Below are 24,872 nucleotides of genomic sequence, written 5' to 3' on the forward strand. Positions count from 1 at the left end.
AGGATGGTCTCGATCTCTTGACCTCGTGATCCGCCTGCCTGAGCCTCCCAAAGTGGTGGGATTACAGGCGCGAGCCACCGCACCCGGCTTTACAGATGCTTTTCATCACAGTCCTCCCTTCCCAGTGTTCTCCAAAGTATGACTGCATTTTTCAAAATCTCTTTAAATTTCCTCTTGTTTGCAGTATGATTTGGAATGGAGTGATTCCCCCACACACACAAAAGAAATATGAGAGAATGACAACTCTAATGATATTCTACAAAGAGAGAAAGTTTATAATCACGGCATTAAGCAAACTCACAAATTACAATTCTCTCACAGAATTTTAACTAGAAGGTACAGATTTGGAGCATTTTTTTCCACTGATGTATTTATGGGAAATTTTGTTTATTCTCATCAGACATTTAGTAAACGGAAAAACCCAATGAATTGGTCCTAATGAATATACCTTGAGAATGGCTGTTTTATCCCCAGCTTCATTAGGGAGGCTCTGTTGATTCCAAATCCTTCTAAGTGCTTTTCCTGACACTTTACCCCTCCCCCATATTCTCCATTTAGTTGAGCAACTTGCATCTTAAGGAAGAGAAAATCAAACCAGATACCCATGGTAAGTAACTAATAGCTAGTTTGAAAACAAATGTGATTTCCTTCAGCATTTTTGTTTTGGCATAACAACTGTCTGGAAAAAAAATTGTATTTGTACCAGGCAGGGCATTGGCAGATACTGGTACTATTTGATTTGTAAATCGACAAACTGGATTGTATGACCAAAGTGTTTTTATTTATTTACTTTTTGTTTACTTTTTAAGAGACAGGGTCTTGCTCTGTTGCCCAGGCTGGAGTGCAGTGGTTCAGTCATGGTTCACTGAAGCCTCAACCTCCCAGACTCAAGTGATCCTCCACCTCAGCCTCCTGAGTAGCTGGGACTACAGGCACAACCCACTACGCCCAACTAATTTTTATTTTTTATTTTTTTGAGACAGAGTCTTGCTCTGTTGCCCAGGCTGGAGTGCAGTGGCTCAATCTTGGCTCACTGCAAGCTCCATCTCCCGGCTTCACACCATTCTCCTGCCTCAGCCTCTCGAGTAACTAGGACTACAGGCGCCCGCCACCACACCTGGCTAATTTTTTGTATTTTTAGTAGAGATGGGGTTTCACCGTGTTAGCCAGGATGGTCTCGATCTCCTGACCTCGTGATCCACCAGCCTTGGCCTCCCAAAGTGCTGGGATTAGAGGTGTGAGCCACCGCGACCAGCTATTTTTGTTTTTTTTAATAGAGATGAGGTCTCCCTGCATTGCCCAGATTGGTTTCTAACTCTTAGAGGCTCAAGCAGTCCTCCCGCCTCAGCCTCCCAAAGTGCGGGGATTACAGGAGTGAGATACTGCACCTGGTTTCAAAGTGTTTTTGATACAAGAATGAGGACTGCACACTGATAGCAAGGGGCAGGGGGAACAAAGAATGAGGCTACTTAAGTGGGACTAATTACTAACCATGGGACTACATTGACAAAGACTAATTTTTTTCTTAATGTTCTCAATTTGGGATGAGATAGACAAAGTGTGAGTAATCTGACAGTTTACCTATTCTAATTATTCTGAAATCATATTTATCCAAAGTTAAGATTTCCATTAAATTATTGTTGATGTACTTAATATTACAGGAAGGAAATGTAACATTTGCTTTTCTCAAAATTCACTTACAGTCTTTTTTGTATGATTTTATATAACCACAGTATCATTTGACTATAAATTTATATTTTAATCAATTTATAGGCCGGGTGTGGTGGCTCACACCTGTAATCCCAGCACTTTGGGAAGCCAAGGCTGGTGGATAAGCTGAGGTCAGGAGTTCGAAACCAGCCTAACATGGTGAAACCCCATCTCTACTAAAAATACAAACATTTGCCAGGTGTGGTGGTGCATGCCCGTAATCCCAGCTACTCAGGATACTGAAACAGTGGAATCTCTTGAACCTGGGAGGCAGAAGTTGCAGTGAGCCGAGATCGCACCAGTGCACTCCAGGCTGGGCAAGAGTGAGACTGCATCTCAAAAAAAGAAAAAAAAAATTTATATGCATGAATTTTTTTTGTTGGTCTTACTGCTCATTTGTTATATATATGAATTTTGATGGCATTATTGTGTTCACATATTGATAAAATACGATTTGCATAGATATTCCTCTGTTGAGCATCAAGGTGGTTTCTGATCACTAATTGCTGTAATCTTTCTATATTTCAGAAGTATTGATTCAATGAGGGAAATAATAGTTTTTGAGGTACGGAGAGGAGACCTAGAATAGGAAAGAATATGAGCAACAGAGGCCGGGCGCGGTAGCTCACGCCTGTAATCCCAGCACTTTGGGAGGCCAAGGCAGGCAGATCACAAGGTCAGGAGATCAAGACCAGCCTGGCTAACACGGTGAAACCCCGTCTCTACAAATACAAAAAAAATTAGCCAGGTGTAGTGGCGCATGCCTGTAGTCCCACCTACTTGGGAGGCTGAGGCAAGAGAATGGTGTGAACCTAGGAGGCGGAGCTTGTAGTGAGCCGAGATTGCACCACTGCACTCCAGCCTGGGCGACAGAGCGAGACTCCGTCTCAAAAATAAATAAATAATAAAATAAATATCTATCTATCTATATATGTGAACGACTGTTTTACACCTTTGTTTATTTAGGGACAATAAAATGTTTTTATCAGCGGCTCGGTTTCCTCATTTATTTTTTGCTCCCCAGGTCTTTACAAAAACTTCTAGTGTCATAGAATTTGAATTGTCCCAACTGTTGGGTATGGGATGTGATTTTGAATGATGGCCACTTTTGTCTATAAAGGTGCTGTTGTCAAGACCAATGCCAATGCAGAGAAGACAGATGAAGAAGAGAAAGGTAACACAGCCGTGGAGCTTTATATAATAACAAGCTTCTACATTCTAAGGAAGTGGATTGTTATGAGGCTTCATTTTTATACCCAGTTTGGCTTGACTTTAATAGACGATACAGTGCCAGCATAAAAGTTCAATATAGGGGCTGGGCGCAGTGGCTCACACCTGTAATCCCAGCACTTTGGGAGACCAAGGCGGGCGGATCACGTGGTCAGGAGATTGAGACCATCCTGGCTAACACGGTGAAACCCCGTCTCCACTAAAAATACAAAAAAAAAAAAAAAAAAATTAGCCGGGCATGGTGGCGGACTCCTGTAGTCCCAGCTACTTGGGATGCTGAGGCAGGAGAATGGTGTGAACCCGGGAGGCGGAGCTTGCCATGAGCCGAGATCGAGCCACTGCACTCTAGCCTGGGTGAAAGAGCGAGACTCTGTCTCAAAAAAAAAAAAAAAAAAAGTTCAATGTAAATAGTCAATAGGTGAAGGAGTTCTAATGGTTTATGTTTATAGAGAAATTTTACATTTAATAACTGAACAGTTGAACAGGGCATTATAAAAAATTTTAAGTTGCATCTCTATTGTCCAATAAAATTAAGCTTAATGTTATTTTGACACATTTGACATGGATGACAAGACCAACTTGTCCAATATTAAGGTACAGACTTTGTTAATTCCTGGTTTTTTTTTTTCATTTTTGTGATTGTTACATGAATTACTTTAGGTTTATATATAGTACAAATTGGGGAGTAAATATGTGGGTCTGGATAGGAGGAATAGATAACTGCAGGAAAAGAGGGCTGTTTAGAATAGAGTCTGGAGAAGAATATGAGGCCTAAATGGGTGATGTATCATAACTTTTTTCTTTAATAAAACTATTTTAATTTATAAGTCAAAACTATGATGTACCTTGAATTTGAATGTTCAGTACATTATTATTTAAAATACAAATGGCAGTTGAATTAGAGTAAACACCTGGTAGGTTTCAAGGACTTTTTACAATTCTTTGCTTTCTTTTTCCTGACAGAGGACAGAGCTGCCCAGTCCTTACTCAACAAGCTGATCAGAAGCAACCTTGTTGATAACACAAACCAAGTGGAAGTCCTGCAGCGGGATCCAAACTCCCCTCTGTACTCGGTGAAGTCTTTTGAAGAGCTTCGGCTGTGAGTATTTATTCACCTTCTGACTCTTCCCCTTTGCACTGAAATAGAGATCCTAGGTCTGTTATAGATATCTTTTTACCACAACAGAACAGTTTTAGCTAACCAAGGTTTTGTTTTTTTTTTTTTTGAGACACAGTCTCACTCTGTTGCCCAGGCTGGAGTGCAGTAGCGCGATCTTGGCTCACTGCAACTTCCGCCTCCCGGGTTCAAGTGATTCTCCTGCCTCAGCCTCCCAAGTAGCTGAGATTACAGGTGCGCACCACCACGCCTGGCTACTTTTTGTATTTTTAGTAGAGATGCGGTTACACTATGTTGGCCAGGCTGATCTCGATCTCCTGAACTCATGATCCACTTGCCTCGGCCTCCCAAAGCGCTGAGATTACAGGCATGAGCCACCGCATCCAGCCGGTAACCAAGTTTTACAAAAGAATTTAGCTGGGTGCAGTGGTGCACACCTGTAATCCCAGCACTTTTGGAGGCCAAGGTGAGAGGATCACTTGAGGCCAGGAGTTGCAGACCAGCCTGGGCAACATAGCGAGACCAGGCTCCATCTAAAAAATATATATAAATACTGTAGATGCTTTGGGATATTTAGTAGAATTTCCAGATGATGGATAAAAGCTTTAGCTTGTACTAACATGTATTCAGTTCAGCACAACTCAATTATTGTTTATTACAAACTATGTGTAGGCCAGGCATAGTGGCTCATGCCTATAATCCCAGCACTTTGAGAGGCTAAGGCAGGCAGACCACTTGAGGTCAGGAGTTCGAGACCAGCGTGGCCAACATGGTGAAACCCTGTCTCTACTGAAAATACAAAAATTAGGCCAGGCACGGTGGCTCATGCCTGTAATCCCAGGACTTTGGGAGGCTGAGGCAGGCAGATCACGAGGTCCAGAGATCGAGATCATCCTGGCTAACATGGTGAAACCCCATCTCTACTAAAAATACAAAAAAAATTAGCAGGACATGTTGGCGGGCGCTGTAGTCCCAGCTACTCAGGAGGCTGAGGTAGGAGAATGGCGTGAACCTGGGAGTCGGAGGTTGCAGTGAGCCGAGATCGCGCCACTGCACTCCAGCCTGGGCGACAAGAGCGAGACTCTGTCTCAAAAAAAAAAAAAAAAAAAAATTAGGGGGTTATGGTGCCATGTACCTGTAATCCCAGCTATTCGGGAGGCTGAGGCACGAGAATTGCTTGAACCCGGAAGGTGGATGTTGCAGTGAGCTGAGACTGCACCTTTGCACTGCAGCCTGGGCAATGGATCGAGACTCTGTCTCAAAAACAAAAAACTATGTGTAAACAGTAAAAGAGAAAAATCCTCCAGATATTTTGCTGCTTTCCTCAACCAAAGAGACTGTGACTTTCATCTTTAACTGTTTTTCTAGGAAACCACAGCTTCTCCAAGGAGTCTATGCCATGGGTTTCAATCGTCCATCCAAGATACAAGAGAACGCATTGCCACTGATGCTTGCTGAGCCGTATGTGTCCTATTACAAACTCCATTTCATTTTAGATTTTCCATTTTTGAAAACTTTTATTATTTTCACAGGCCAGCAAGGTGCCTTGTGCCTATAATCCCAGCAACTTGAGAGGCAAGGCAGGAGGATCGTTTTAGGCCAGGAGTTCAAGACCAGCCTGGGCAATGTAGCAAGACCCTGTCTCAACAAAAAAAAACGTTGTAAACTTGTCCAGGCATGGTGGCATGCAGCTGTAGTCCCAGCTACTCGGGAGGCTGAGGCAGGAGGATCACTTGAGCCCAGGAGTTTGAGGCTGCATTGAACCGTGATCACACCATTGTACTCCATTCTGGGCAACAAAGCAAGACCCTGTCTCGAAAGAGAAGAAGAGGAGGCTGAGGCACAAGATTTGCTTGAAGCCGGGAGGCAGAGGTTGCAGTGAGCCGAGATCATGTCACTGCACTTCAGCCTGGGTGACAGAGTAAGACTTTGTCTCAAAAAAAAAAAAAAAAAAGTTGAGGGGGCCAGGTGCAGTGGCTTATGCCTGTAATCCCAACACTTTGGGAGGCCAAGGCAGGAGGATCTCTTGAGGTCAAGTGTTCGAGACCAGCCTGGCCAACATGATGAAACCCAACTCTACTTAAAAAAATACAAAAATTGGCCAGGTGTCATGGTGTGCTTCTGTAGTCCCAGCTGCTCAGGAAGCTGAGGCACGAGAATCGCTTGAACCCAGGAGGTGGAGGGTACAGTGAGCCGAGATCACACCAGTGCACTCCAGCCTGGGCAACAGAGTGAGACTCCATCTCAAAAAAACAAAAAAAAAAAAAAAAGAAAAAAGAAAAAATCATCTGTAATCTCCCTCTCCCCACATTATTAACATTTTGGAGTGGAGACTTCTAGACTTTTCTCTATGTAAACGTATATGTATAACTTTTTAAAAAGTTGACATATATGACCGGCATGGTGGCTCATGCCTATAATCCCAGCACTTTGGGAGGCCAAGGCAGGTGGATCACCTGACGTCAGGAGTTCGAGACCAGGCTGGCCAACATGGCAAAACCCTGTCTCTACTAAAAAATTAGCTGGGCATGGTGGTGGGCACCTGTAATCCCAGCTACTTGGGACGCTGAGGCAGGAGAATCACTTGAACCAGGGAGGCAGGGGTTACAGTGAGCTGAGATCATGCCACTGCATTCCAGCCTGAGCAACAAAAGCAAAACTCCGTCTCAAAAAAAAAAAAAAAAAAGTTGACATATGGCCAGGAACAGTGGCTGATGCCTGTAATCCCAGCACTTTGGGAGGCCTAGGCAGGTGGATCACAGGCTCCGGAAATCGAGACCATCCTGGCTAACACGGTGAAACCCCGTCTCTACTAAAAATACAAAAAATTAGCTGGGCGTGGTGGCGGGCGCCTGTGGTCCCAGCTACCCGGGAGGCTGAGGCAGAAGAATGGTGTGAACCTGGGAGGCGGAGCTTGCAGTGAGCCAAGATCATGCCACTGCACTCCAGCCTGGGCAGCAGAGCGAGACTCCATCTCAAACAAACAAACAAAAAAAGTTGACATATAAATAATGTTTTACATGCTGTGTTTTTTAATTATATGATCATCTTCCTATGTTGGTAAATATACATTTATATCGTATATGCACCATGATTTCATTGTATTGATATATAAAACTTATTGTGTCAAATATAATAGAAGCCAAACAGCTCTAGGGGACCTGAATAATACAGTTACTAAGGTGGTTTCCTGGTGCAGGGCATCTCCCACTTTCATAAGCATATGAATCTCATAGACATTTATTAAAATGCAGGGTCTGAATTTAGTAGGTCTAAGTGGGGACTGAGGGTCAACATTTCTAATGAGCTGGCAGGTGATGCTGATGCTGCTGGTTTCAGATCACATTCTGAGTAACAAGATTCTAGAGCATGATGGAATTTTAATAGAGATTGATCCTATATTTTATATGATTATATACAATTCTGCATATAATGCTAAATTCTGAATCTCTTTTTTTTGTGTCTAAAAATAGGTATTTTAGGGCAAGTGTGGTGGCTCATGCCTGCAATCCCAATACTTTGAGAGGCCGAGGCAGGCGGATCGCTTGAGCCCAGGAGTTCGAGACCAGCCTGGGCAACATGGTGAGACCCCGTCTCTACTAAAAATATAAAAAAGTAGCCAAGTACAGTGGCATGTGCCTGTAGTCCTAGCTACTAGGGAGGCTGAAGTAGGAGGATAACCTGAGCCCAGGAGATTGAGGCTACAGTGAGCAAAGATTGTGCCATTGCACTCCAGCCTGAGCAAGAGAGTGAGACCCTGTCTCAAAAAATCATAAATAAAAATAAAAATAGCTGGGCGCGGTGGCTCACGCCTGTAATCCCAGCACTTTGGGAGGCCGAGGCGGGTGGATCACGAGGTCAGGAGATCGAGACCATCCTGGCTAACACAGTGAAACCCCGTCTGTACTAAAAATACAAAAAGTTAGCCGGGCGTGGTGGTGGGCGCCTGTAGTCCCAGCTACTTGGGAGGCTGAGACAGGAGAATGGCTTGAACCCGGGAGGCGGAGCTTGCAGTGAGCTGAGATTGCGCCACTGCACTCCAGCCTGGGTGACAGAGCGAGACTCTGTCTCAAAAAAAAAAAAAAAAAAAAAGATAGATATTTTAGGTCTATATTTTCTCAAAGTTTTTTGTTCTGTGTCATAACAGTGACAATTTCTCCAGATGGATAGTGTCTTTTTTTAGCTTGGGACTTTGAGCATGCTTAGGGTGAATAAATGGAGTATTTATTACATGGTTTCATACTGATCATTTATATTTGTGGATCTAATATTTTTGTAGATGCTTTTTTTTTTCTGTGAGATAAGGTCTCACTCTGTCACCTAGGCAGGAGTACAGCAGTGTAGTCATAGCTCACTGCACCCTGAGCACCTGGACCTAAGCAATCCTCCTGCCTCAGCCCCCCAGGTAGCTAGGACTACAGGCACATACTGCCATGCCTGGCTAAGTTTCTTTACTTGAGATGGGGTCTTGCTATGTTGCCCAGACTGGTCTTAATCTCGTGGCCTCAAGCAATCCTCCCACCTTGGCCTCCTTTTTTTTGAGACAGGGTCTCACTGTGTTATCCAGGCTAGGTGTGTTATCCAGGCTGGCGCCATATTGGCTCACTGCAACCTCTGCCTCCTGGGTGCAAGCAATCCTCCCACCTCGGCCTCCCACCCTGGCCTCCCACCCAAGTAGCTGGGGCCACAGGTGCAAGCCACCGTGCCTGGCTAATTTTTATAAATTTTTTTTTTTTTTTTTTTTTTTGAGATGGAATCTCGCTCTGTAGCCCAGGCTGGAGTGCAGTGGTGTGATCTCGGCTCACTGTAACCACCACCTCCCAGGTCCCGGTTCAAGTAATTCTCCTGCCTCAGCCTCCGGAGTAGCTGGGATTACAGGCATGCTCCACCATGCCCAGCTAATTTTTTTGTATTTTTAGTAGAGACGGGGTTTCACCATGTTGGCCAGGCTGGTCTTGAACTCCTGACTTTGTGATCCGCCCGCCTCGGCCTCCCAAAGTGCTGAGATTACAGGCGTGAGCCACCGTGCCCGGCCTAATTTTTATATTTTTATCAGAGACAGAGTTGTGCTATGTTGCCCAGGCTGGTCTCAAACCCCCCAGAGTGTTGGGATTACAAGTATGAGGCACCACACCAGGCCTTTTTTTTTTTTTTTTTTTTAAAAAGACGGAGTTTCGCTCTTGTTGCCCAGGCTGGAGTGCAGTGGCATGATCTCGGCTCACCACAACCTCTGCCTTCTAGGTTCAAGCGATTCTCCTGCCTCCACCTCCCAAGTAGCTGGGATTACAGGCATGTGCCACCATGCCTGGCTAATTTTGTAGTTTTAGTAGAGATGGGGTTTCTCCATGTTAATCAGGCTGGTCTCGAACTCCCGACCTCAGGTGATCCGCCCGCCTCGGCCTCCCAAAGTGCTGGGATTATAGGCATGAGCCACTGTGCCTGGCCTTCAGGCTTTGTTTTGTTTTGGGGTTTTTTTTTGGTGGAGATGGGGTCTTACTTTGTTGCCCAGACTTGTCTTGAACTCCTACGCTCAAGCACGCTTCCCACCTTGCCTTCCCAAAGTGCTAGGGTTACAGGCATGAGCCATTGGGCCTAGCCAAGAAGCTCATTTTTAGATTGACAGTATTAGAAGAGACCAGCATTATTATTAGAATTATCTACTACCTTTCATCATCTACAAATATTTATTGAGTGCCTGTTATATAACAGATACTATGCTAGGCACTTGGATACATTAGTCAACAATGCAGACCAAAATTCCTGCCCACAAGGAGCTTACATTCTAGTTTGAAATATAGCTAATTCATTTTTATTAAAATATAACAGGTGATAAATTACAAATGTTAATGCCACTGAATAGTACACTTAAAAGTGGGTAAAAGGAGGCCGGGCGCGGTGGCTCATGCTTGTAATCCCAGCACTTTGGGAGGCCGAGGCGGGCGGATCACGAGGTCAGGAGATGAGACCATCCTGGCTAATACAGTGAAACCCGTCTCTACTAAAAATACAAAAAAATTAGCCGGGCATGGTGGCAGGCGCCTGTAGTCCCAGCTCCTCGGGAGGCTGAGGCAGGAGAATGGCGTGAACCCGGGAGGCAGAGCTTGCAGTGAGCCAAGATCGCGTGCCACTGCACTCCAGCCTGGGCAACAGAACGAGACTCCGTCTCAAAAAAAATAATAATAATCATAATAATAAATTTTGGCCAGGTGCGGTGGCTCACGCCTGTAATCCCAGCACTTTGGGAGGCTGAGGCAGGCAGATCATTTGAGGTCAGGAGTTCGAGACCAGGCTGGCCAACATGGTGAAACCCCATCTCTACTAAAAATACAAAAAATTAGCTGGGCATGGTGGCATGTGCCTGTAGTCCCAGCTACTCGGGAGGCTGAGGCAAAAGAATCGCTTGAATCCGGGAGGTAGAGGTTGCAGTGAGCTGAGATCGCGCCATTGGACTCCAACCTGGGCGACAGAGTGAGACTCCGCCTCAAAAAAAAAAAAAATTAATAATTAATTTTAGCCAGGCATAGTGGCTCATGCCTGTTATCCCAGCAATTTGGGAGGCCAAGGCAGGCAGATGGCTTGAGCCCAGGAGTTTGAGACCAGCCTGGGCAGCAAAGTAAGACCTCATCTGTATTAAAGGGCAAAAATAAAAAAGAAATTAAATGTACAACACTTTATTCTAACTACAAGGGGCAACAGTTGTTTTGACAGGGAATCTAGATGTTTAAACAGAAATAGAATCAAGAGTTACCAGTGTGGCGGCTGGGCGCAGTGGCTCACACCTGTAATCCCAGGACTCTGGGAGGCTGAAGTGGGCGGATAACTTGAGGTCAGGAGTTCGAGACCAGCCTGGCCAACATGGCGAAACCCATCTCTACAAAAAAAAAATACAAAAATAGCCAGGCATGGTGGTGCATACCAGTCCCAGCTACTCAGGAGGCTGAGGCACCAGAATTGCTTGGAACCTGCATAGTGGCGGTTGCAGTGAACTGAGATTGTGCCACTGCACTCCAGCCTGGGCGACAAAGTGAGACCTCGTCTCAAAAAAAAAAAAAAAGCCGGGCGTGGTGGCTCATGCCTATAATCCCAACACTTTGGGAGGCCCAAGGCAGGTGGATCACCTGACGTCAGCAGTTCGAGACCAGCGTGGCCAACATGGTGAAACCCCATCTCTACTAAAAATACAAAAATTAGCCAGGCGTGGTGGCGGGCATCTGTAATCCCAGCTACTCGGGAGGCTGGGGCAGAAGAATTGCTTGAACCCGGGAGGCAGAGGCTGCAGTAAGCTGAGATCACGCCTTTGCACTCCAGCTCGGTGACAAGAATGAAACTCTGCTGCAAAAAAAAAAAAAAACAAAAGTCCCCACAAGGAACAGCTTACTTTTGCCAGATTAAAAAATTCCACCTGTGGCCGGGGGCCCTCCCTACAGCTTCACTTTTAGTTCATGTTTCTTCTGTTTTTTGTTTTGTTTTGTTTTTTTTCCCTGCTGGAAGACCTCATTTTCCTTGTCCATCTCTTCGGCCTGCTGCGGCTGCTCTGTTTTTGTTTTTTGTTTTTAGAGACAGGGTCTTGCTCTCTCACCAGGGTTGGAGTACAGTGGCGCAGTCTCAGCTCACTGCAGCCTGCAACCTCCACCCTCCACCTCCTGGGCTCAAGAGATCCTCACATGTCAGCCTCCTGGGTAGCTGGGACTACAGGTATATACCATCATGTCCAACTAATGTTTGTATCTTTTATAAAGAAAGGGTTTCGGTATTTTGCCCAGGCTGGTCTCAAACTCCTAGGCTCAAGAAATCACTCACCTCAACCTCCTGAAGTGCTGAGATTGTAGGCATGAGCCACTGCACCTGACCTTGCCTGCTTTTTTTTTTTCTTTTTTTTTTTTTTTTTTGAGACTGAGTCTCGCTCTATAGCCCAGGCTGGAGTACAGTGGCGTGATCTTGGCTCACTGCAACCTCTGCCTCGTGGGTTCAAGCGATTCTCCTGCCTCAGCCTCCCAAGGAGCTGGGACTACAGGCACCCACCACCATGCCTGGCTAATTTTTGTATTTTTACTAGAGGCAGGGTTTTACCATGTTGGCCAGGCTGGTCTCAAATTCCAGACCTCGAATGATCCACCCACCTCAGCCTCCCAAAGTTCTGGGATTGCAGGCGTGAGCCACCGCGCCTGGCCTCGCCTGCTTCTTGAGCTGCTTCAGAGGCTGCTTCTTGCCACCTTCGAGGCCAGATTTGGTTCTTCCCACTCTTACCGCCTACCCTGCTACCAAAACCTACATCTTGTTTTTTTTAGGCATTTCAAAGTAGATTACACTTTTAAATCACGTGGTTAAGGTAGAATGTCCTGAAGTAGATATCTGGGCAAAGACTTGAAGGAGAGAAGGGAGTTAGCATGTTATGTGGGGAAAGTTGTCCCAAGCAGAGCACAGCCAATGCAGAAACCCTAAGACAAGAGCATGACTGGCATATTCTCTGAGCAGTACTGGGGCCCTGTGGTGAAACGAATTAAGGGAGAGAGAGGAGTAGGAAATGAGAGCTGAGGTGTAATGGGGAGCAGATCATGCAGGACCCTGTATGCCATCATGAGGGTTTCAACTTGTACTCTGAATGAAACGAGGAATTATTGGAAGGTTTTTGGGCAGAGAAGTAATGTGAGCTGACTCACATTTTAAAAGAATCAGTAGGCCAACTGCAGTGACTCACACCTATAATCCTAGCACTTTGGGAGGCTGAGGCAGGAGGATCACTTGAGCCCAGGAGGTTGAGGCTGCAGTGAGCCAAGATTGTGCTACTGCACTCCAGCCTGGTCAACAGAGTGAGACCTAATCTCAAAAAAAAAAAAAAAAAAGAAGATGATGTGGAGTGCTTCAAATCCCACCAGAAAATCTCATTTCTATAGTGCTCTGTTCTTGTGAAGCTAGCTTATGTAACTCTGCTACATAATCCAAGGTCTCCTGTAAATGAATTTTTAATACTCATTTTTTTAAACTTTGTTAACTAAAAGGTTACTTGAGATTTAAGCTCCTAACCAGTTTGTTTTCTTGTGCAGCCCACAGAACTTAATTGCCCAATCTCAGTCTGGTACTGGTAAAACAGCTGCCTTCGTGCTGGCCATGCTTAGCCAAGTAGAACCTGCAAACAAATACCCCCAGGTAAGGATTTATGAATTTAGGTTTTCTACTAATGCACAGATAGAAGGAGATTTCCATTTGATGGATTAAAAGACAAGCTATGGGCTGGGTGCAGTGGCTCATGCCTGTAATCCTAGCACTTTGAGAAGCCGAGGTGGGCGGATCACCTGAGGTCAGGAGTTCTGGACCAGCCTGGCCAACATGGTGGAACCCTGTCTCTACTAAAAATAAAAAATTAGCCGGGCCTGGTGGCGTGTGCCTGTAATCCCAGCTACTTGGGAGACTGAGGCAAGAATCTTTTGAACCCGGGAGGCGGAGGTTGCAGTGAGCTGAGATCGCACCATTGCACTCCAGCCTGGACAAAAAGAACGAAACTCTGTCTCAAAAAAATAAAATAAAAGCCAAGCTATGCAAATACTTTTTACACAAACTGAAACTCCTTAAATTGAGCACAAATAATATGGGATATCTTCCAATGGCGATAAAAATCCTGTTTCCTTTTTCCATGGTGTGCCGGTTCTGGGATGCTTCTTACAGGCTTGGCTCATTTACTTGCAGGAAAACCTGCTTCATCAGCAACTGTCATCCATTAGAAAGTTCTGAGAGCTTTCTGAGTAAATGAAAAGCAAGCTAATGCCAACTGGAACTTTAGATCCTTGCTCATAGGTGGGTTTTTGTATTGCAATAGCCAGTATCTGTTTTCAAGTGTCTTTACCCAGCCAGAGTTCTGACCCCTAAGAATTCTAGCTTATGACTCTGTAGCTTAAAGAATCAAATGGTGTACATTTTAATGTACATATTCTTTCCTTCAGCTTCAGCTGGAGGAGTGGCTAAGTCCTAATGGTAATTCCCCTTTGCAAAAGAGCTATTGTCTTGAATCTGCACTCTGCACTCTTTCCCTGCCAGTGTCTATGCCTCTCCCCAACGTATGAGCTCGCCCTCCAAACAGGAAAAGTGATTGAACAAATGGGCAAATTTTACCCTGAACTGAAGCTAGCTTATGCTGTTCGAGGCAATAAATGTGAGTATGTGAATGTGGTCCTAAATCATCAACCTAATTCTTTTTATTTTGAAATATTTCAAAACATACCCAATAGTTGAAATAATACAACAAACACATGTATTTTCTCCGGCTAGATTAAAAAACTTACCATTTTTGCCATAGTCGCTTTACATAAATGTATACATTTTTGTCAAACCATTTGAAAGTAAACTGCAGACATGCACCTCATGAGGACATTCTTTGCCATACCTGTGGATACCCTTTTATCACAACCAGGAAAATTAACAGATTTCCTAGAATAACTAATATCCAGTCCATTTTTATTCCTCCCCAGCTGTCCCCAAAGTCTTCCTTTATAGCTGTTTGGTTTTTGAACCAAGATCAACTTAGTGTTTATACGTTGTGTTTTGTTGTTGTACTTGTTTCTTTCAATCTAGAATTGTCCCCCTACCTTTTTCTCTCCCTATTGTATTTAACATTTTGCACAGAACAGACTAGTTACTTTTCAAATATTCTACATTCTGGCCGGGCACGGTGGCTCACGCCTGTAATCCCAGCCCTTTGGGAGGCCGAGGTGGGCGGCGGATCATGAGCTCAGGAGATGGAGACCATCCTAGCTATCATGGTGAAACCCCGTCTCTAATAAAAATACAAAAAAATTAGCCAGGCGTGGTGGCGGGCACCTGTAGTCCCAGCTACTTGAGAGGCTGAGGCAGGAGAATTGCTTGAACCCGGGAGGCAGAGCTTGCAGTGAGCCGAAATAGCGCCACTGCATTCGAGCCTGGGCGACACAGCGAGACTCCATCTCAAAACAAACAAACAAAAAACAAACAAAAATTCTACATTCTAGATTTGTTTATTTTTATTTATTTATTTTAGAAACAGGGTCTTGCTCTGTCACTCAGGCTGGAGTACAGTGGCATGATCTTGGCTCACTGCAACCTCTGTCTTCCGGGTTCAAGTGATTCTCCTGCCTCAGCCTCCCAAGTAGCTGGGATTACAGGTGCCTGCCACCATGGCTGGCTAATTTTGTATTTTTAGTAGAGATGGGGTTTCACCATGTTGGTCAGGCCGGTCTCAAACTCTTGACCTCAGGTGATCCACCCGCCTCGGCCTCCCAAAGTGCTAAGATTATAGGTGTGAGCCACCGCGACCAGACTTCTTTCTTTTTTTTTTTGAGACAGAGTCTCGCCTTGTCACCCAGCCTGGAGTGCAGTGGCACAGTCTTGGCTCACTGCAAGCTCTGCCTCTGGGGTTCACACCATTCTCCTGCCTCAGCCTCCCAAGTAGCTGGGACTACAGGTGCCCACCACCATGCCCAGCTAATTTTTTGTATTTTTAGTAGAGACGGGGTTTCACTGTGTTAGCCAGGATGGTCTCGATCTCCTGACCTCGTGATCCACCCACCTTGGCCTCCCAAAGTGCTGCGATTACAGGCGTGAGCCACCGCGCCTGGCCGCCTTCTTTTTTTTTATTTTGAAACAGTTTCACTAGATCGCCTAGGCTGGAGTTCTGACTCCAGGCACAAGCCACCGTGCCTGGCCACACCCAGCTGATTTTCTAAAAATATTTTTTGTAGGCCGAACATGGTGGCTCATGCCTGTAATCCCAGCACTTTGGGAGGCCGAGGTGGGTGGATCACGAGGTCAGGCGATAGAGACCATCCTGGCCAACATGGTGAAACCCCATCTCTACTAAAAATAGAAAAATTAGCCAGGTGTGGTGGCATGTGCCTGTAGTCCCAGCTACGCAGGAGGCTGAGGCAGGAGAATCACTTGAACCCGGAAGGTGGAGGTTGCAGTGAGCCAAGATCGTGCCACTGCACTCCAGCCTGGGCAACAGAGCAACTCTGTCTCAAAACAAAAAAAAAAATTTTTTTTTTTTTTTTTTTAAAGACAGTGTCTTGCTATGTTGCCCAAGTTGGTCTAGAACTCCAAGTCTCAAGCAATCCTTCTGCCTCGGCCCCTCAAAGTGATGGGATTACAGGTGTGAGCCACTAGGCCAGGACTGAATTTGTTTAATTGCCTAATTTATTTATCTTCATTAGCAGAATAAATACCCAGAATGTTTATGGCTATTGACTCTGGGCTTATTCTTTTAATTATTTTTTGTTACTAATTTTTTCTACACTAGTTTGTTTTACAACTAATATTATTTAAGTAATTTTAAAGGTGTTGTTGGCCGGGCGTGATGGCTCATACCTATAATCTCAGCATTTTGGGAGCTCAAGGTGGGTGGATCATTATAAGGTTAGGAGTTTGAGACCAGCCTGACCAACATGATGAAACCCTGTATCTACTAAAAATACAAAACTATTAGCTGGGTGTGGTGGTGCGCACTTGTAATCCCAGCTACTCAGGAGGCTGAGGCAGGAGAATTGCTTGAACCCAGGAGGGGGAAGTTGCAGTGAGCCGAGATCGCACCACTATACTCCAGCCTGGGCGACAGAATGAGATTCTGTCTCAAAAAAAAAAAAGTGTTAGAGGTTTGGTTGACTTTTATGGATCTCTGAAACAAATGTGACTTTATGAAAATCAAGTCTGCATATAATGTCCTAATGCCAACTTGAGGCCAGTTCTGAAAAGTAAATAATATAATGAAACTTATTGGGAGATAATCATTTAAAATTTTGCAATTTGTATTCGAATTAGAAGGGTAGAGAATTCTGAATTTTTTTTTTTTTTTTTTTGAGACAGAGTCTCACTCTGTCGCCAGGCTGCAGTGCAGTGGCGTGATCTCGGCTCACTGCAACCTCCACCTCCCGGGTTCAAGCGATTCTCCTGCCCCAGCCTCCCAAGTAGCTGAGATTACATGAGCCCACCACCATACCCAGCTAATTTTTGTATTTTTAGTAGAGATAGGGTTTCGCCATGTTGGCCAGGCTGGTCTCGAACTCCTGACCTCAGGTGATCTGCCTGCCTCAGCCTTCCAAAATGCTAGGATTACAGGCATGAGCCACCGTGCCTGGCCCTTTTAGTTATTTTTAAATGTACAATAAATTGTTGACTGTATTCACCACATTGTGCTATCAAATGCTAGAGCTTACTTATTTTAATTGTATTTTTGTACCCATTACCTTTTCAGCATTTTTGTCTGTTTTTATGTCCATTAAATACTACAGTAATATCTTAACCTTTCCTTAATATATTAATGCAAACAGCAAAACATTTGCATTAAAATACATAATAGGTTTAGAATTTCTCAGAGAGAAGAGCTGGCTTTGCCTTTGAAATACCCATGGAGGCTGGGCACGGTGGCTCACGCCTGTAATCCCATCACTTTGGGAGGCCGAGGCAGGTGGATCACCAAGTCCGGAGTTCAAGACCAGCCTGGCCAAGATGGTGAAACCCACCTCTACTAAAAATACAAAAAAAAATTAGCCAGGTGCAGTGGCAGGTGCCTGTAATCCTAGCTACTTGGGAGGCTGAGGCAGGAGAACTGCTTGAACCTGGGTGGCAGAGGTTGCAGTGAGTCAAGATCACGCTATTGCACTCCAGCCTGGGCGACAGAGTGAGACTCCGTCTCAAAAGAAAAAAAAAAAAAGAAAGAAAGAAATACCCATGCATGGAAAACATCTTGGGTCTCCACAGTGGAAAGAGGCCAGAAGATCAGTGAGCAGATTGTCATTGGCACCCCTGGGACCGTGCTGGACTGGTGCTCCAAGCTCAAGTTCATTGATCCCAAGAAAATCAAGGTGTTTGTTCTGGATGAGGCTGATGTCATGATAGCCACTCAGGGCCACCAAGATCAGAGCATCCGCATCCAGAGGTAGGGATCTCGAGGGTGGGGGACTCCTCAGACTCCCCATCTGCAGTGTCTTCTCCCTTCACTTCAGACGCCTCCTCTGGCTTCTGCCTGGGTCTTGGCTCTCATACTCTCTGCAGCATTTGTTTGAGGGGCCATTTCCGTGTCAGCGCTGACCACTCCCTCCCAGCCTGGGTTAAGAAAGGAGACCTAGGGACTCTTCCCCAACCCCTGTCCCCAACCCAGGCCTGCTGCTCCTCCTCCCCAAGATGTTCCTCCCCTATCAGCCTTCCTGGGCATCTAGACCCTCCCAGCTGGGGAGGCTGTGCTTCTGTCGCTTCCCGGGGCCACCTGGGGCCACCTACCAGGGCCTTCCCTTGCAGGATGCTGCCCAGGAACTGCCAGATGCTGCTTTTCTCCGCCACCTTTGAAGACTCTGTGTGGAAGTTTGCCCAGAAAGTGGTCCCAGACCCAAATGTTATCAAACTGAAGCGTGAGGAAGAGACCCTGGACACCATCAAGCAGTACTATGTCCTGTGCAGCAGCAGAGACGAGAAGTTCCAGGCCTTGTGTAACCTCTACGGGGCCATCACCATTGCTCAAGCCATGATCTTCTGCCATGTGAGTAGCAGCGGCAGTGGCAGGCCTGGCCCTTCCCTCTCAGCCAGCTCCCCACAGGGCTCAGGAGGACTGGATGCCCCGGGTGCCATGGGAAGAAAGGAAGTGGTTTGTTCTCCTAAAGTTTTAGTGAGTTGTAAAAGGGAGACTTTGATTCTACTTCTTAGTGATTACTTGGAAAAAAACCCAAGTAACAGCCAATGAAATAATTTTTAGATTTTTAAGAATATAAGCTGGGCGGCTGGCACGGTGGCTTATGCCTGTAATCCCTGCATTTTGGGAGGCCAAGGCGGGTGGATCACCTGAGATCAGGAGATCAAGACCAGCCTGGCCAGCATGGTGAAACCCCATCTCTACTAAAAATACAAAAAATTAGCCGTGTGTGGTGGTGTGCACCTGTAATCCCAGCTACTCAGGAGGCTGAAGCAGGAGAATCGCTTGAACCCGGGAGGCGGAGGTTGCAGTGAGCTGTGATTACTCCATTGCACTCCAGCCTGGGTAACAAGAACGAAACTCTGTCTCAATACAAAAACAAACAAACAAACAAAAAACACCAACAAAAAATATAAGCTGGGCAAGTACCTGTAGTCCCGGCTACTCAGGAGGATGAAGTTGGAGGATCGCTTGAGCCCAGGAGTTCAGACCAGCATGGGCAACATAGTGAGACCACATCATTAAAAATATATACATGGCTGGGCACAGTGGCTCACGCCTGTAATCCCAGCCCTTTGGGAGGCTGAGGTGGGGGGGATCTTCTTGAGCCCAGGAGTTCAAGACCAGCTTGCACAACATAGCAAGACCCCAACTCTACAAAAATTTTAAAAATTAAGGCCAGGCACGATGGCTCACACCTGTAATCCCAACACTTTGGGAGGCCGAGGCGGGCGGATCACGAGGTCAGGAGATCGAGAACCATCCTAGCTAACATGGTGAAACCCCGTCTCTACTAAAAATACAAAAAATTAGCCAGGCGTGGTGGCGGGCGCCTATAGTCCCAGCTACTCGGGAGGCTGAGGCAGGAGAATGGCGTGAACCTGGGAGGTGGAGCTTGCGGTGAGCCGAGATCGCGCCACTGTACTCCAGCCTGGGCGACAGAGCAAGACTCTGTCTCAAAAAAAAAAAAAAAAAAATTTTTAAAAATTAGCCAGGCATGGTGGTGCATGCCTGTGGTCCCAGCTGCTTGGGAGGCTCTGATGGGAGGATTGATTGAGCCCAGGAGGTTGAGACTGCAGTGAGCTGTGATTGTGCCACTGTACTCCAGAGTGGGCAACAGAATGAGATCCTGTCTCAAAAAATTTAAATTTAAAATAAAATTTTAAAATATATATGTTTTTGTTTGTTTGTTTTTGAGAGAAGGTCTTGCTCTATCATTCAGGCCAGAATACAGTGGCATGGTCATAGCTCACTGCAGCCTTGGCTCTTGTTGCTAGGGCTACAGGTGTGTGCCCCATGCATGTCAGGCTAATTTTTATTTTTATTTTTGTAGAGGTGGGGTCTTGCTGTGTTGTCCAGGCTGGTCTCAAACTCCTGGCCTCAAGCGATCTTCCAGCCTCAGCCTCCCAAAGCCTAAGACTACAGACATGAGCCACCATATCTGGCAAGAACATAGATTTAGGAATGAAGATCTTTGGCTAAAGCCACTCTTCCTAGATAAAAAACTAACAGAGTTACATAACTTATCTAAAAAGAAAGAAATCATATGACTAAAATTCTATTTGAAAAAAAATTTTTTTTTAGATGGGTTCTTGCCATGTTGTGCAGGCCAGCCTTGAACTCCTGGGCTCAAGTGTGTAGCTTGGACTACAGGTGTGTACCACCATGCTTCATTGAGAAATTTTAAGCCTAACCTCCTAACTGGATTTGGCAGGGCCTTCATGTATTTTAATCGTGGCAAGCCACTTTTTAGCAGTTGTCTTCCTTTTATTTTTAACAGGTCTCTTCATAAAAAATAATTCTTTTCACTACAGACTCGCAAAACAGCTAGTTGGCTGGCAGCAGAGCTCTCAAAAGAAGGCCACCAGGTGGCTCTGCTGAGTGGGGAGATGATGGTGGAACAGAGGGCTGCGGTGATTGAGCGCTTCCGAGAGGGCAAAGAGAAGGTTTTGGTGACCACCAACGTGTGTGCCCGCGGTGAGCAGAGGACGTGTCCCACCTGGACTGCCAGGCTTGGGGTCCCAGGCCCAGTTAGAGCCAGAAATCCTTGTACACAGGGAAGTCAGATGGTCTCAGGGAGATCGGTGGGGCTGGTGACACTATTCCTTTCTCTTTTTTTTTTTTTTTTTTTTTGAGACGGAGTCTTGCTCTGTCCCCCAGCTGGAGTGCAGTGGCGCGATCTCGGCTCACTGCAAGCTCCGCCTCCCGGGTTCACGCCATTCTCCTGCCTCAGCCTCCCGAGTAGCTGGGACTACAGGCGCCCACCAACATGCCCGGCTAATTTTTTTGTATTTTTAGTAGAGACGGGGTTTCACCGTGTTAGCCAGGATGGTCTCGATCTCCTGACCTCGTGATCCGCCCGCCTCGGCCTCCCAAAGTGCTGGGATTACAGGCTTGAGCCACTGCACCCGGCCGACACTATTCCTTTCTAGGAGAGACTGTTTGGATTTCCCTCAGGTGGTAAGAACTCCCACAGAAGCCAGGAGTCCTGACTTGGTGGAAGGAAATGTACAGGCATCTGACTGGTAGAGAATGGAGCCTGCTCTTCCAGGGGTGCCCATCTCCAGAACATTGTATCTCCCAGAGGCTTACTGACTGATTTCATAATTTTCTTGGCACCTACCAAAGTTTTGTTCTTTTCCTCCAGGTTCTGCTGTATGCCTGTATGTGCCCTCTCTTGTACCCAATTCCCAGAGTTGGCTTGTCCCAAATTTATCTATTTATTTATTTTGAGACAGAGTCTCACTCCATGGCCCAGGCTGGAGTGCAGTGGCACAATCTCAGCTCACTGTAACCTCCACCTCTTAGGTTTAGGTGATTCTCCCGCCTCAGCCTCCCGAGTAGCTGGGATTACAGGTGCCTGCCACCAAGCCCAGCTAATTTTTGTATTTTTAGTACAGATGGGGTTTTGCAGCGTTGGCCAGGCTAGTCTCGAACTCTTGACCTCAGATGATCTGCCTGCCTCGGCCTCCCAAAGTGCTAGGATTACCGGTATGAGCCACTGCACTCGGCCCCCCAAATTCTTTCCCTCTACCCAAAGTTGGTATGCATTGACTTACCTGTGGACAACAGTGATTTTTGTCTCCTGTCCTTACTTCTGTCTCCAACTCTCAGGGACTCATTCATCACCTCTCCCTGCACCCCACCCCCTGACCCCTGCTAGTTTGGTTTCTATGCCTGTAGCTTTGCTTTGGGGCATCATCTGAATCTCGTACTGCACGGACTTTCGGATCTGGCTTCCTGCACTCAACGTCATGCACATCTATTAGTGCCGTGTTCCCTTAATGCTGAGTCATGCTCCATTATGGATGGACCACATGACTGATTTGCCTCCTGTCCTTAGTCCTCTCAGCCTCCAACTCTCCTTCCTACAGGCATCGATGTTGAACAAGTGTCTGTCGTCATCAACTTTGATCTTCCCGTGGACAAGGACGGGAACCCTGACAACGAGACCTACCTGCACCGGATCGGGCGCACGGGCCGCTTTGGCAAGAGGGGCCTGGCAGTGAACATGGTGGACAGCAAGCACAGCATGAACATCCTGAACAGAATCCAGGAGCATTTTAGTGAGTCCCGGGGAGGTTCCTGTGCCTGGCACCCTTTGCTAAGGGGGGCGGGGTGGGGAAAGGGGTAGGATCTTCTGTAGCCCCGAGAGGGGCTCTGTCCCTGGCACACTCCCCACCTTTCTGACCATATGGCAGTTCTCAGGGAGCACACCTGGAGACTTCAGGACCCAGGGACTCCAAGGACAGCTCCCCTGTGAGAGGGCTTTGGGGCGTGGGGCTCTGACTGTTGCTGTCAGTGACTAGGGGCCCTGCTGCCCCCTGCTCAGGCACCCGGAGCCTTTGGGGCTGAATGAATGATTGCTGTGGCCCGAGGTGGGGCACATTCCTGGGCAGGGTAGAGACTTGTGTATTTTTCCCCCAGATAAGAAGATAGAAAGATTGGACACGGATGATTTGGACGAGATTGAGAAAATAGCCAACTGAGAAGCTCCACCAGCCACTGGTGCCAGCCCTGGCACTGCCCCTGCACAGGAGACAAGTGTGTTCAGGGCACAGGCCACAACAAGGACAACGGCACAAGTAGAGAGAAACTACCTACCTCACTTCAAATTATGTTTGGACTTGACAAAAATGTATGCAAATGATGAGGGATGGTAGAAAAAAATTATTTACACAACCTTGGAAGATTAGGCATGAATACACAGAGATTTACCTTTTGGAAGTTTCATCTTTTAATTTGGCCAGCGTTTCCTTCATTGCTAATCTAGATGCTGTGACTGATTACTTGCCCAGGATCTCCTGTGGCAGCCTCTGCTTGTTCTCTGGCTTTGAGTGGACGGGGCAGCCTCCAGCTCCTGTGGAAGTAATGGAATAGCGGTGAAAAGGGAACACAGAGAGGGAGGCCTCCAGTAAGATAGGTGTGTAAGCCCGGCCATCATGTTTGCAATGGCATGAGGCAGCAGAGGAGGCCTGAGAGCTGCTACTTTGGACTTGGGGGTAAGACAGCTCATCTGAGTATTGCCAGCCCCCTGTCCTAGTGCCCACAGCAGAAGGGGATTTGTTAAATAAGCATGGACCAAAATGCCAACCTCTCGGTTGTGTATATGGGTTTGTGTCACAGGACTGTGACCTGTTTTCGGTGGGTGCAGTCTGTGTAGAGTGCACATCTGATTATGGGTGGGTCCTGTGCCTGTGCTTAAGCAAGTCCTGTGGAGAAGTCATCATGGAGAATTAGTGGTGGCCCTAGCGTGCCACAAAACCTGGTCTCATGAGCATTTGCAACATCCTTTTTACATCCTTAATATCCCCTTAACCCACAGTAGCCCCAAACAAATGTGATCTGAGGTTTAGATCCTCAGTGAAAGTTGTGGTTTCAAGTCTCTCATGGCCAGCCTCAAGGCAGTTCTAGACGTGATCAGCAGTAGTCACAAATTCTTGTTTTGTCTCCACACCCAGAAGGTAAGTTTTGTCAGAGCTGGGGAACAATTTCAGATATTTGACATCTTGATTATAAAGGGCTTCTGAACATCTGTGTTTACTGCCTTTGGAATACAGGTGCAACTGAGGGACTAGCTACACTACCACCATTTATCTGTCCAAGGCAAGAGTATCACCAAGGCCTTTGCTCCAGCCTTACTTGGCATCTGTGTGCAAGACAGTCAGAGCAAACAATAGTAATGGACACTTCTCATACCTGGCCAAGGCTGTTGGTACACACAAAATGACAGCAAAGATGAGAGGAAACTGAATTGCAAGAGCAATATGAAACCCCAACCGAGAGGAGTACTCTGCAGTTCTTTGGCTTTGGTATAGAGTGGCCACTTTCTCTAGGACCTGGAAGAAGAGTTTGATGTGCTAAGAACGATTGTGATCCTAGGTCTTCCTTGTAGGCATCTCTGTATTTAGGCCAGATCTGCCTCCTGGGAAGGGAAGGGGGCCAATGTCAGCCTTCAGGTGATTTCTTTAATCTGACATTACAAAGAGACCAACAGACTGCCAATTCTACCACATTCCCCTGGTGGGTACTTGACTATGTAGTCTTCTCTATGCTTCCGGTCAACTCTGACACATCTTGGAATTCTTGTAATAAGAAAAGAAATTTTTATAATTTTTTCTCCTTCCCTGAGTCCTGTGGACCAACCCTGAAATACTAAAAACAAGGGCAATAATTAAAGAAGTATAGACTCTTTAGTAGGCCACAGGCAGAGCAGACTCCCACCTTCTCACAGCACATACGACCTCTCTACTGGTGTAGCCCCAAGTCTGAGAAGGAAAGTGGGAAACAGAGTGCTGCAGACTCTTTGACAGCAGGAGGAATGGGAATCTGGTAGAAGTATAAGTCAACAGTTCTTTCTTTTTTTTTGGAGACAGAGTCTCACTCTGTTGCTCAGGCTGGAGTGCCATGGCACGACCTCAGCTCACTGTAACCTCTGCCTCCCAGGTTCAAGTGATTCTCCTGCCTTAGCCTCCTAGGACTACAGGTGCACACCTCCGCACCCAGCTAATTTTTGTATTTTTAGTAGAGATGGGGTTTTACCATGTTGGCCAGGCTGGTCTTGAACTCCTGACCTCAAGTGATCCACCCACCTTGGCCTCCCAAAGTGCCAGAATTATAGGCGTGAGCCACCGCACCCAGCCAACAGTTATTAATCAGGGGTCTTGGACC

The 24,872-nt window shown here is 46.3% G+C and overlaps 1 protein-coding gene across 6 annotated transcripts in view; it reads left to right on the forward strand.

Annotated features, from left to right (window-relative positions):
- The window catches only part of LOC100581804 (ATP-dependent RNA helicase DDX19B), a 39,172-nt gene extending 14,792 nt beyond the window's left edge, over positions 1 to 24,380 (forward strand). The window contains exons 2-12 of one of the 6 annotated variants that reach the window (XR_004033650.1): positions 2,831 to 2,884; positions 3,904 to 4,039; positions 5,426 to 5,518; positions 13,102 to 13,204; positions 14,090 to 14,204; positions 17,777 to 17,954; positions 18,314 to 18,551; positions 20,516 to 20,678; positions 22,076 to 22,267; positions 22,629 to 22,839; positions 23,762 to 24,380. Coding sequence is in view for 4 of the 6 variants with exons in the window: in XM_030829425.1 (XP_030685285.1) it covers positions 559 to 607; positions 2,831 to 2,884; positions 3,904 to 4,039; positions 5,426 to 5,518; positions 13,102 to 13,204; positions 14,090 to 14,204; positions 17,777 to 17,954; positions 18,314 to 18,551; positions 20,516 to 20,678; positions 22,076 to 22,267; positions 22,629 to 22,690 (1,383 nt within the window). In the remaining 2 variants the exon portion in view is untranslated. Of the gene's footprint in view, positions 1 to 558; positions 608 to 2,830; positions 2,885 to 3,903; positions 4,040 to 5,425; positions 5,519 to 7,530; positions 7,640 to 13,101; positions 13,205 to 14,089; positions 14,205 to 17,776; positions 17,955 to 18,313; positions 18,552 to 20,515; positions 20,679 to 22,075; positions 22,268 to 22,628 lie in introns of all 6 variants that reach the window. The other 5 variants (XR_004033649.1, XM_030829417.1, XM_030829425.1 and 2 more) reach the window with 5 other exon arrangements.
- The last annotated feature ends 492 nt before the right edge of the window (positions 24,381 to 24,872 follow it).

Source organism: Nomascus leucogenys, chromosome 2, assembly GCF_006542625.1.
Source record: "Nomascus leucogenys isolate Asia chromosome 2, Asia_NLE_v1, whole genome shotgun sequence".
In the NCBI taxonomy this organism is placed as follows: Eukaryota; Metazoa; Chordata; class Mammalia; order Primates; family Hylobatidae; genus Nomascus; species Nomascus leucogenys.